This window comes from Cheilinus undulatus, linkage group 11 (genome assembly GCF_018320785.1).
Source record: "Cheilinus undulatus linkage group 11, ASM1832078v1, whole genome shotgun sequence".
In the NCBI taxonomy this organism is placed as follows: domain Eukaryota; kingdom Metazoa; phylum Chordata; class Actinopteri; order Labriformes; family Labridae; genus Cheilinus; species Cheilinus undulatus.
Window position 1 is genome coordinate 50754340 of NC_054875.1, and position 13049 is coordinate 50767388.

Genomic DNA, 13049 nt, shown 5'->3' on the forward strand with positions numbered 1-13049 from the left:
TTTCTCTGGTAGCTGAAATCTGACTCCATGAGGGCGATTCTGCTCCATCTGTCTGTTTAGCATTTTTTCAGCTTCATTGACATCCATGAATGTGAACTAGAGAACAACAGCTCTACAAACTCCCTGGGAGAATAGAGACCAAACTTAAGAAACTGTTCAAGAAGCTGAGAGCTGTTCACACTCTAAGATGTCCTTACAGGGCCACCGTACAAAGGTAAAGCTGCTCTGATTCAGGTAACTGCATGACCTTTCCTCCAGTTCACATCCTGTTGCACATGTGATAAGGATCTAATAATAGTGGAGCTTCATGCACTTCTGTTGCATATCCAAACAGTTTTGTGTTGAGGTGCATTATGGGTAATGCTACCTCTCCAGTTCTGGATTTATGTCAACATAAAGTCTCTGAAAGATTATCTGTGTTTTCTTGTGGAAAGTTAGGCCATGTTGTTACCGGAGGACAGACTTCCTGAAGGACTGAACAGTTTTAGTTCATAAAGGGGGCCAGCAAAACCATGGTCCATTGTAAAGTTAAGCTGTGATATTCATATCTTATATTTAACCTGAAAAAATAACCACTCTTATTAAAGAATTTTTTAATCATTGATGTAGTAAACAGCCTTCTTAAAAATGTAAATCCCCTTTGTTAAAGAAAATTATTAAACTGGTTTAAAAATTTCTACAATGGACTAGTAAAGGCAAAAAATGTGGGAAAAATTGTGAAATTGGATTTTAAAAGTAGCAGAAATGTGTTTGAAATGGCAAAAATTGGATAAAAATGCAAAAAACTGGCATAAATAGAGGTAAAGGGGAGTTAAAAGTGCCTGAAATGGCTTTAAATTGGCAAAAATGGGTGGAAATTTGGTGTAAAAGGATGAAAAACTGATATACACAGGCAAAAAAGGGTTAACTAAGAAAGAAAAAATATGCAGATAATGACAGAAATTGGTTAAACTGGCAAAAATGGGCATATCAAATGGAGAAATGTGGCTAAAATGGGAAAAATTGGGTGTAGAAAGTGGGGAAAAGGGACATTAATAACGTTTAGTTCTAGTGACAAGAATTGATTTAGGAAGTGTCAAAAACAGGCAGAAAAAAGTGGTGGAAAAGTTTAAAACTGACAAAAATAGGAGTTACATGAAAAAAAGGTGTTAAAATTGGTGGAAAAAAATGACAAAAAGGGGTTAAAATTTGACTAATTGTTGCGATGTGGCAACTGTGTAACTAAACAAAAAAAAAACAGTTTTTTTAGGGCATCTGGCGACCCCCTCTCAGTGTCTCGCGACCCCCAAAGGGGTCCCGACCCCAAGGTTGAGAACCTTGGGATTAGACCATCCATGGCTCATGTAAAAGTACAAGTGATCTGTAACCAGCAGGACTGTGTCTGAGTGGTGAGTGCATGCGTCCTGTTGAGATGTGATGGCATATCCACGCTTGGGCCTTCGAGCGGTGAGGGTCCAGACCTGCAGTACGGGGAAACTGGGCCGTTAAGGAATGAGGCCCTCACTGTGCACAGTGCATATGCTGAGTTGAAGCTAAGTATTCTGTGTGCTCATATCCAGGTGTACTACTGCATGTGAACGAAGTTTCAGATTTGTTCCTTTCAGAGTAAAATTAATGTGGTGGTGTAGGATCATCATGAAGAAGAACGGTGAAGGCACCAGGAGGAACGGTGGAACTTTAATAGATCTGTTCACTCCAGCATTCTCCTTTCCTTAAGCTGCTTCTTCACATTTAAACCTTTATTATAACTGAACATATCAGTCAGTAGCTCTAATCTCCTAGTCTCTAAAGGTTTTTAGGGTTTTGTCTTGTTCATGCAAATCTGTGTTCATTTATCTTAGAACAGTGGTTTTCAAAGTGTGAGGCTGGCCTCCCCTGGGGGGCGCCACAGAGCTTCAGGGGAGGCGTGGAGCCATAAACCAGGAAAAAAAAGTGATTTGCTTTGCGAACCTCTGCTGTGCATGGAGCAAAATGAATAGACGTAGAGTTACTTTAAGGCAGTGATACTGAACTTGTGATCATTAGTGGCTCGTTGGTGTCTTCATTTTAAATATTATTCCCCCAGAAAACCTTAAAAAGGGAAACTTTTTGCCCCTTTATACCATTTTTTGACACTTTTCACCCATTTAAGCATCCCTTTGTCATTAAGTACCACTTTTTTCCCCTACTTTTTTACTGTTTCCATTTTTTACAATTTTTTTTGCTTTGTTTTTTGCCACCTGTTACTTATTTTTTTGTCACTTCTCACCCATCTTTTATTCGCTTTTCATCCCCATTTTTGCTGCTTTTTGACCATTGTTGCCAACTTTACCTAATTTTTATTGCTACTTTAAGCTGCTTTTTGTTTTTTTGTCACTTCTCACCCAAATTTACCACCTTCTGTCCTTTTTTGTGCCATTTAATCCCTATTTTTGTCACTTTTCACCCAGTTTCTGGCATTTTAAGTCTACTTTCCACCCTTTTTAGTCACTTTTTGACCATTTCACCCCCTTTTACTTATTTTTATTACCACTTTAACCCCTTTTTTGCCACTCTTTGCTGCTTTTTGCCCATTCAAAAACCATTTGCTAACTTTTTCCTCACTTTAGTCACTTTTCACTCATTTTTGTCATGTTTTTGCCACCTGTAACTCTTTTTTTGTCACTTCTCACCAAAGTTTGCCACTTTCTGTCCTATTATGCCACATTTTCTCCCTATTTTGTCACTTTTCACCCAGTTTTTGGCATTTTATGCCTACTATCCACCACTTTTTGACCATTTTGCCCTCTTTTACTTATTGTTATTGCCACTTTAACCCTGTTTTTTGCCACTCTCCAACACTTAGATTGTGGCTCCTGCAGAGGTATTTTTCAACAGTTTGGCTCTTTGGTTGAGTAACGCTGCTTTAAGGATAATTAGAGCAGAATAATCATGTAGTTTTGGCAATAAGTTAATTACTGAAACCAAATAACTGATTGCCTGGTGAAGACAGATATTTAAGAACATTTGCAAACAAAAATATCAAAGACATAAAAATAATAAAAATACTTAAAATTAGACATAAATGTTTGAAAATATGGTTAAGTTTTTTTTTCAATCTGAATCTTGGGTGGGGGGGGGTCCACTGAATGAATAGAGGAGGCTCACTCTCACACACCCCTGTTTTGGACTGTTTCTGTCCTTGACTGCTCATCGCCCTCACAGATCTACCAGGAGTTCAAGTCGACAGATATGAAATATAAAAACCGTCTACGAAGCCGAATCTCCAACCTGAAGGACCAGAAGAATCCCGACCTACGGCGAAACGTCCTCTGTGGAAACATCTCGGCTAAACGCATCGCCTGCATGACTGCTGAGGTCAGCCATCAACGCTTTAGCTCCATTTCTACCCAAGCTTTTAGAGAGAGGGATTCTCCAGATTAATGTCTGTCAATAGACAGGTCCATCCTGCAGGGATAGACTCACGGACTCATTCTCAGTCAGATAAGACTCAACCAATCAGCATCATCTGAGAGAGGCGGTAGCTACAGGTGGGGTTTAGTTTCACTGCAAGCTGGTAAACTATGGTGGCTGGTTGCTGCCATCACAATCAAAATCAGCTAATATTTTTCCTGGGCTTATGAGATTTGACAGTCATTGGCTTCTGTTTCTGTTTACATTTTACACAGTGTCCCAGCTTTTTTGGAATTGTGCAGAAATAAAATCCAGTCTCCTCCAGGTCTGGTTAATAGAGTCCTACAGTGGCTAAAGTGTGTGTGTGTTTGGTGTGTCCTCTGGTGTGTGCGTGTACGTGTAGGAGATGGCGAGTGCTGAGCTGAAGCAGATCAGAGAGGCTCTGACCAAAGAGTCCATCAGAGAACATCAGCTGTCTAAGGTGGGCGGGACTGAGACCGACATGTTCATCTGCAACAAGTGCCACGGAAAGAGCTGCACCTACACGCAGGTATGAATAAGAACCTCCAACGCTGTCTTTATCTGGCCATCTGCTGAGGGTCACATGACCAGGGTCACATGACCAGTCTGACGGAGTGCTGTCTACAGGTGCAGACCCGCAGTGCTGATGAGCCCATGACCACCTTTGTGTTGTGTAACAGCTGTGGCAACAGATGGAAGGTAAGGCAGCAAAAACACCCGCATACAGTTATTCCAAAAAAGCTGGGACGTTTAGTAAAATATCATACAGTGATGATAAATCATATTCAAACAATTCTCAGTCTAATACAGCACAGAACAACATATTTACACTGAATTATTCCTTTTTTGGAAATATATATACACATTCTGTATTTTATGTCTGCGACATGTCCCAAAAAAGTTGGGATAGGAGCGTGTTAACCACTGTGTCGAATCACAAGTCTGCGAAAAACACTCTCTAAATGTCTGAGGACTGAAGACAGTAATACTGGACGACTTTGACCAAGCACCGTCTATTTTTCTCTTCTTCTAGTCTTTGTGTCGCAACAATTCGTGTCCAAAGTTCTCTTAAGACAGGGGTTTTCAAAGTGTGTGAGAGTGAGCCTCCCCCAAGAAGAAATTATTCATCTGGTGGACCCCCACCCACAAAAATCATTCAAACTGAAAAGAAATAAAACAACATTTCAAACATTTATGTCTAATCTGTAAACATTTTTAACATGAATATATTTTGGGTATTTTGGTTTGCAAATGTCCTTAAACATCTGCCTTTCCCCCTTTTTCAGTTATAATGCCATTAAAAACGCTTTTTTCATTTTTTTGGGGCCATTTTACAACTTCTTTTTGCTTCTTTTCCCCCAATTTTGCCCATTTTCATCTTTTTGCCCATTTAAGCTACCTTTCATCATTAAATATCCTTTTTTTCCAAATTTTTTTGCTCATTTTTACGACATATTTTAACCACTTTTATCCCATTTTTTTGCCTTTTTAATTTTGTTTTTTGTTTTTTTTAACCATTTTTTGCCACTTTTTGTCCATTTAGGTGACCTTTTGCCATTAAATACCACTTGTTTCCTTTTTCACAATTTTTGCCTCTTCTTTTTGCCCTTTTTCACAATATTTTTTGCCACTTTTTGCCCATTTAAACTACCTTTTGCCATTACAGACCACTTGTTTTCTCTTTTATTGCCCATTTTTGCCACTCTCGACTGCTTTTTGTCCATTCAAGTCAATTTCCACTCATTTTTTGTCACTTCTTGCAAATTTTTGCTGCTTTTTGACCATTTTTGCCACCTTTAACCTATTTTTATTGCTACTTCCAGCTGTTTTTGCTTCTTTTCACCTCTTAGATTGTGGCTCTTGCAAAGGTATTTTCAATCATGTGGCTCTTTGGTTGAGTAACACTGCTCTATAGGATAGTCCCTATAGTAACTATAAGTTTATCCATTTTGCTCCATGCACAGCAGAGGTTAGCAAAGCAAATCACCTTTTTTCAGGTTCACACTTTGAAAACCACTGTCTTAAGACATATGCTGTCATATCATCATATAATCATATTCTCTGTGATATTTAATAATATAATCATATAATTATATAATCATATTTTATGGTGATGCATTTACCCATCCAGCTTTGCTTGACGCCTTAATAATATGAAGATAACATTAACAGGACATTTGAAAGTTTACTGAGCGGTTTAAGTCCCAGCTTCCTCCTTATATTGAGATTTTTTAAAGAGAGGGAAAACTGTATGCATTGGCTTGTGGATAATTCCTGCAGACAGAGATCATACATGTGCATCCTAGAATCCTCTGCTGACATTCTCTCAGCGCTGGAACTTTTCTCTCCGGCAGTAGTCGATGGTGTAGCATCCTTTAAACGGCCGCTCCAGGATCCTACCTTGTCTTACAGAAACACCTCCAGTGTTGTCTTGCTCCTGTCTTAACTTTTTGCAAATGCCACAGTCTTTGTCTTCAGATGGATGTAGATATCCACACGATCCCTACATTTGATCAGTTTGAACATTAAATATGTCATCGTTGTGCTGTGTTCAGGTGAATCTGGGTCTGAAAAACAGTGTAGTCTATTTATACTCACATTTACTCAGTGTCCCAACTTTTAAGGAATAAAGCACTTCTAGAGCAAATGAATACTTGTAATAGCAGTAACAAAGTTCAGACACAAGAGGGCAGCAGACTCTCATATCTCTGCTATTATTCCCTTTCACAGTACTGTTTCCCTTCCTCCACACTCTGTCTGCTCCCAACAGTCTAACTCTAGGAGAACCTTTCTATCACATCTAACTCTAGGAGAACCTTTCTATCACATCTAACTCTAGGAGAACCTTTCTATCACATCTAACTCTAGGTGAACCTTTCTATCACGTCTAACTCTAGGTGAACCTTTCTATCACGTCTAACTCTAGGTGAACCTTTCTATCACATCTAACTCTAGGTGAACCTTTCTATCACGTCTAACTCTAGGTGAACCTTTCTATCACGTCTAACTCTAGGAGAACCTTTCTATCACGTCTAACTCTAGGTGAACCTTTCTATCACGTCTAACTCTAGGAGAACCTTTCTATCACGTCTAACTCTAGGAGAACTTTTCTAACACGTCTAACTCTAGGTGAACCTTTCTATCACGTCTAACTCTAGGAGAACTTTTCTAACACGTCTAACTCTAGGTGAACCTTTCTATCACATCTAACTCTAGGAGAACCTTTCTATCACATCTAACTCTAGGAGAACTTTTCTAACACGTCTAACTCTAGGTGAACCTTTCTATCACGTCTAACTCTAGGTGAACTTTTCTAACACGTCTAACTCTAGGTGAACCTTTCTATCACGTCTAACTCTAGGTGAACTTTTCTAACACGTCTAACTCTAGGTGAACCTTTCTATCACGTCTAACTCTAGGAGAACTTTTCTAACACGTCTAACTCTAGGTGAACCTTTCTATCACGTCTAACTCTAGGTGAACTTTTCTAACACGTCTAACTCTAGGTGAACCTTTCTATCACGTCTAACTCTAGGTGAACTTTTCTAACACGTCTAACTCTAGGTGAACCTTTCTATCACATCTAACTCTAGGTGAACCTTTCTATCACGTCTAACTCTAGGTGAACCTTTCTATCACGTCTAACTCTAGGTGAACTTTTCTATCACGTCTAACTCTAGGAGAACCTTTCTATCACGTCTAACTCTAGGTGAACTTTTCTATCATGTCTAACTCTAGGTGAACTTTTCTATCATGTCTAACTCTAGGAGAACCTTTCTATCATGTCTAACTCTAGGTGAACTTTTCTATCATGTCTAACTCTAGGAGAACCTTTCTATCACGTCTAACTCTAGGTGAACTTTTCTATCATGTCTAACTCTAGGAGAACCTTTCTATCATGTCTAACTCTAGGTGAACTTTTCTATCATGTCTAACTCTAGGAGAACCTTTCTATCACGTCTAACTCTAGGTGAACTTTTCTACCACGTCTAACTCTAGGTGAACTTTTCTAACACGTCTAACTGTAGGAGAACCGTTCTAACATGTCTAACTCTAGGTAAACTTTTCTATCATGTCTAACTCTAGGAGAACTTTTCTACCACTTCTAACTCTACATGAACTTTTCTATCTTGTCTTACTCTAGGCAAATCGTTTTACTATGTCTAACTCTAGGTGAACCTTTCTATCATGTCTAACTCTAGGAGAACCTTTCTATAACTTCTAACTCTAGGAGAACTTTTCTATCATGTCTAACTCTAGGTGAACTTTTCTATCACGTCTAACTCTAGGTGAAATTTTCTACCACGTCTAACTCTAGGAGAACTTTTCTATCACATCTAACTCTAGGTGAACTTTTCTATCATGTCTAACTCTAGGTGAACTTTTCTATCACGTCTAACTCTAGGAGAACCGTTCTATCATGTCTAACTCTAGGAGAACTTTTCTATCACGTCTTACTTATCATGTCTAACTCTAGGAGAACTTTTCTATCACGTCTAACTCTAGGAGAACCGTTCTACCATGTCTAACTCTAGGAGAACTTTTCTATCACGTCTAACTCTAGGAGAACCGTTCTACCATGTCTAACTCTAGGAGAACTTTTCTATCACGTCTAACTCTAGGTGAACCTTTCTATCACGTCTAACTCTAGGAGAACTTTTCTACCACTTCTAACTCTACATGAAATTTTCTATCTTGTCTTACTCTAGGCAAATCGTTTTACAATGTCTAACTCTAGGTGAACCTTTCTATCACGTCTAACTCTAGGAGAACCTTTCTATCATGTCTAACTCTAGGTGAACCTTTCTATCACGTCTAACTCTAGGTGAAATTTTCTACCACGTCTAACTCTAGGAGAACTTTTCTATCACATCTAACTCTAGGTGAACTTTTCTATCTCGTCTAACTCTAGGAGAACCGTTCTACCATGTCTAACTCTAGGAGAACTTTTCTATCACGTCTAAGTCTAGGAGAACTTTTCTATCACGTCTAACTTATCATGTCTAACTCTAGGTGAACTTTTCTATCACATCTAACTCTAGGTGAACTTTTCTATCTCGTCTAACTCTAGGAGAACCGTTCTACCATGTCTAACTCTAGGAGAACCGTTCTACCATGTCTAACTCTAGGAGAACTTTTCTATCACATCTAACTCTAGGAGAACTTTTCTATCACGTCTAACTTATCATGTCTAACTCTAGGTGAACTTTTCTATCACGTCTAACTCTAGGAGAACCGTTCTACCATGTCTAACTCTAGGAGAACTTTTCTATCACGTCTAACTTATCATGCCTAACTCTAGGAGAACTTTTCTATCACGTCTAAGTCTAGGAGAACTTTTCTATCACGTCTAACTTATCATGTCTAACTCTAGGTGAACTTTTCTATCACGTCTAACTCTAGGAGAACTTTTCTATCACGTCTAACTTATCATGTCTAACTCTAGGTGAACTTTTCTACCACGTCTAACTCTAGGAGAACTTTTCTATCACGTCTAAGTCTAGGAGAACTTTTCTATCATGTTTAACTCTAGGGGAACTTTTCTACCACGTCTAACTCTAGGGGAACTTTTCTACCACGTCTAACTCTAGGTGAACTTTTCTATCACGTCTAACTCTAGGAGAACCGTTCTATCATGTCTAACTCTAGGAGAACTTTTCTATCACATCTAACTCTAGGTGAACTCTTCTATGTTGTTTTCTCCTTTGTTTCCTGTATTTAGTCTCCTCCTGATTCTCCATATTTATCCGTACTGCCTCCTTGCTGTCCCTTTTACCTCCTCCTCTCCTCGCTCACTCCCTCCTCCCTCCTCAGAGGTTTCCCGCCCCTCTCCCTCCTCCTGTATTTAGCTGCCGGCTGTAGGCCAAGGTGAAGCTCCCAATTCGAGCAGCTCATGTTCCTGTTGGTGGGAGTGTTTGGTTAGCTGTGTCAGAGGCGTGTTTGTAGGGTGCTGACATGTTGGATAGAAGCAGCTCTGTGGAGGATCTAGTCCAGGTCTGAGCTCCTCTTTAATGATCCGTCTCTGTTTCTTTCTTTCAGTTCTGCTGAAGAAGACGGGCGTGTAAATATTCCTAATAACACTGACTCAAATGTGGATTTAAAAAAGATGAGTTTCATTTTTCTTTTTTTATTTTGTATCATTTCTTTTTTTATATATAAAGTACCAAGATGTAATATATTAGAGAAGAAAATACCATGTTGTCTATTGGTTTGTTTTCTATGGAGCACTTAAGAGTTTATTTCTTCTGCTAGATGACGCTTAATGCTGGATTAAACTCACACTAAGGCCTTGCTGAAACAGTAGATGTGCCTTTCTTTGCCATGTTGTGCTGCCACATAATTTTCCCTATTAAAGTTTCTTGATTAAGAACTCGTCATTAGGGTGTGGTTTGTCTGTCCGTCTGATTTGGTTTAAAATATTCACCAAATAAACCCTCACAGCTGGCAGTGATATCAGAGTAAAAACCAAGGAGCTGCAGAGACTGAAGAAGTTTGGACCAACCAGGACTCTTCTAGAGCTGGTCACCATTGGGGGAGAAGGACCTTAGTAAGAGAGGAGACCAAGAACCTGATGGTCCCTCTGACTGAGCTCCAGAGATCCTGGAGGAGATGGGACAAAGTTCTAGAAGGAGAACCATCAGGAGGAGGAAAACAGGCACCCTCTGATAAGTACAGATATCCTGAATGAAAACCTGTTCCACAGCGCTCAGGACCTAAGACCGGGTCAAAGCTTCACCTTGTAACATGACAGTGACCCCACGACTGCAACCAGGACTACAGGAGCGGATTAGAGATACCTCTGAATGTCCTAGAGCAGGGATTCTCAACCTTTTAAGCCTGCGACCCCAAAAATAAAGGCGCCAGAGACCGGGGACCCCCCCGTACCTGAAGGTGGTTGAACACAGCCATGAACAGTCAAGGCTGTCCATAACGAGGTAAAAAGGGGAGGTCTCTGGGACCCAGCCAAACTGGGGATCCATGGAGGTCAACAAAACCATGGTCCACTGTGAAGTTAAGCTGTGAAATCCATATTTTATATTTGACCTGAATAATAACCACTCTTATCAAAGAAACAACACAGCAAAACCTGCATATTACCACTGTCAGAGTTAATATCAACACTTTGAGAGTGTATGTAAGGGTCCACACCACAGAGTGTTCATTTGACACTTTTTGGAGTGTCAGTACCTTAACACTAGTCAAGTGTTATTAGTGACTCTTTCTCGAGTTAAAATTTGCCACTCCTTAACACTGACTAGTGTTGGTATAATTCAACACTTCTATTTTGGTGTCAGAAATTTACTCTCAGAGTATCATTTTTAACTACGAGAGGGTTAAACCTATATTAACACTGAGTTTAAAAATGTATGGAATTGATTACTTAAAAATACATGGAAATACTGCTAAAATAAAGATGCCATTTTTAGTTTGAATTAATTTATTTAAAACATTTGCCATATAATTAATTTAAACATTGGAAAACATGTAACAGTGTGCAACAATGTATGCTCTCTCGTTTTCATTAGAATATTGTTTATCAAATGGTCTAAAAAAAAGCAAGCTTGTCAGTGCATATCGCAGTCAACTCATCGGTCTGCTCCTCTGTACAGCATGCATGAAAGTGTTCATCAAAGTAAAGTGTATCAACCCTACATCCTTAAATGAAAGCACACTGTCCATGTATAATAATATTACAGAATTTTTTAAACATGGGTAGGTCATATGTTTCAATGCATAAAAATAGATCAATCTGATACTCTGTCCCATAATTTCTGATCAAACTTGTGGTTAAAACATCTGTACATGCATCCAAATGTAACTTCTGACAGACTAAATCTCCACCTTCCAAATCATCTATGGTTTGGATTTTTACTGGACCAACCTAAAATCTTTTAAAATAATAATTTTCATAGTAAATTACTATGACGCTGGTGTTGCTTGACTAGAGATTTAGTAAGAATTTTATGATTTTTTACAGACCGCAAAAAAACTAATTTGATGAAAAAAAAAATAAATTAATTCCTTGACTTTTAGGCTCTTTTTTGCCTTTCCAACATCAATGTGATAAACTTTAGTTTGAATAAAAATGTGAAACTGAAAAGAGCTTCATCGTAAGAGAGGCTGAAGACACAGTGAGCTCTGAATAACACATCAAAAGCTGCAACTGATGTCTGAGCACCACATGGGATTACTGTATTGTCAATGAAGAATCTTAGGATTTTCTTCTTTTGCTCACCAATGCAGAGAAGAAAGGGCTGTCTTGCATCAACTTTGTCCAAAAATGTAGTGAGGCTGGCTCCTTCCTGTAGTCTGTAGAAACAGATTCATAGAAACATGTTGAGCATAACATACTAGACAATAATTGAAGTGCATCATCAAACTGCAACAAACACAAAAACAAAAATGGTAATTTTGTTGGTATGAAAAGCTATGGGCACCTACTTTAACAAATCTCACAAGATGGTTGGTGGCCTGTGCTTTGCTGATCTTGGCTGTTTTTTTGCGGCCTCCTGAGAGGGGCAGGAGATGCAACAGCAACAGGATAGCCGAGATATCACCATCCCAGCCTTAATGACAAAGAGGAGCGTAGAAGAGAGGGGACAGAAAAGAGTGTTTAGGAAAATTCATCATTGTGTACTTCAACTGAAATTCGTCTTAAAAATTAAGTTCAGTGAAAGCTACTAAAATGGTTTTAATGGTTTAATTTATTATAATTGTAAATATGCATTTATTTCAAGCCAGGTAATTTAGTCTAAGTTTATTGTTGCATGTCAGTCTTAACAGGAAACCTGCAGATTAAGACATGCTGGCTGCATTAAGTTAACATTAGTGTATTTTAAATGTATGTTGTTAAAAGAAAACACTCTAGGTTTCCACATTTTCACTTGACTTTGAAAAACAGATTTACTAGTAGGTTCCATTGTTCTTCTTCCAACATCTTTTTGAATGAACTCATCTCAGTTAACAAACTTCTTCCCCAATGTCCTCTTGGCCAAAAGTGCACTTGGGTTAAGAATTAAAAAGATTTTAAGGATGACATCACCCATTCCCTTACTGTAGAGTTACATCCTTAAAACCTTTTAAATGTTGTGCAGTGGATAATAAGGAGGAGGTTACTGTAATTTGAAACGAGGAATGCAAAAAGAAGAACAATGCATCCCAATATCATCACTACCAAAAATGTATTCAGCCTATTTTTTTCAATTTCTCCAAAATGTTGAAACTTAGTGTCTTTCTTTATACAACATACAACTACGAGACAAAAATGTTACTAAAGTAAATATACATGCAGCGTTCCCTCTGAATTTAAAAAAAAAAAAGAAAAAAAAAAAAGCGACTTAGTTAATTTTGCATATAGTAAAACACATTTACCATAGTCATTCTCTGCCTCTGGATCAAAAGCTGCCTGGAGCTCCACCATGTAAGGATTTACGGGAAAACCCTGAATATGAAGGCCACTTCCCCTCCCCCAAACATCATGGAGAAGTCATGGTCAATCTTTTGACAGAGATACAATTGCATTTACAGGCTGCTTTGAGTGCTTTGCATTTACAAGGATTGAGGCATAAATATATTTATTATTCATTTCCATCCAAGAATTCAAACATGTCCTTACCCAACCAGGTACATCAAGGAAGCAAGGGAAGACATCCAAC

General features: G+C 38.6%; 1 protein-coding gene and 1 long non-coding RNA gene across 5 annotated transcripts in view; one reads left to right on the top strand and one right to left on the bottom strand.

Moving 5' to 3' along the window:
- The window catches only part of tcea2 (transcription elongation factor A (SII), 2), a 32107-nt gene extending 22337 nt beyond the window's left edge, over positions 1–9770 (top strand). The window contains exons 7-10 of the mRNA XM_041799642.1: positions 3182–3336; positions 3776–3922; positions 4021–4092; positions 9433–9770. Coding sequence (XP_041655576.1) covers positions 3182–3336; positions 3776–3922; positions 4021–4092; positions 9433–9441 — 383 coding nt within the window. The 3' untranslated portion in view covers positions 9442–9770. The remainder of the gene's footprint in view (positions 1–3181; positions 3337–3775; positions 3923–4020; positions 4093–9432) is intronic.
- A 1085-nt stretch (positions 9771–10855) lies between these two features.
- LOC121518055 overlaps positions 10856–13049 on the bottom strand; it is a 6982-nt gene continuing 4788 nt past the window's right edge. For all 4 annotated transcript variants that reach the window (XR_005992617.1, XR_005992618.1, XR_005992616.1 and 1 more), the window contains 4 exons: positions 13010–13049; positions 12766–12891; positions 11836–11960; positions 10856–11703 (listed from right to left, as the gene is read on the bottom strand). The exon at positions 13010–13049 is cut by the window's right edge and continues 106 nt beyond it. This is a non-coding gene — a long non-coding RNA (uncharacterized LOC121518055). The remainder of the gene's footprint in view (positions 11704–11835; positions 11961–12765; positions 12892–13009) is intronic.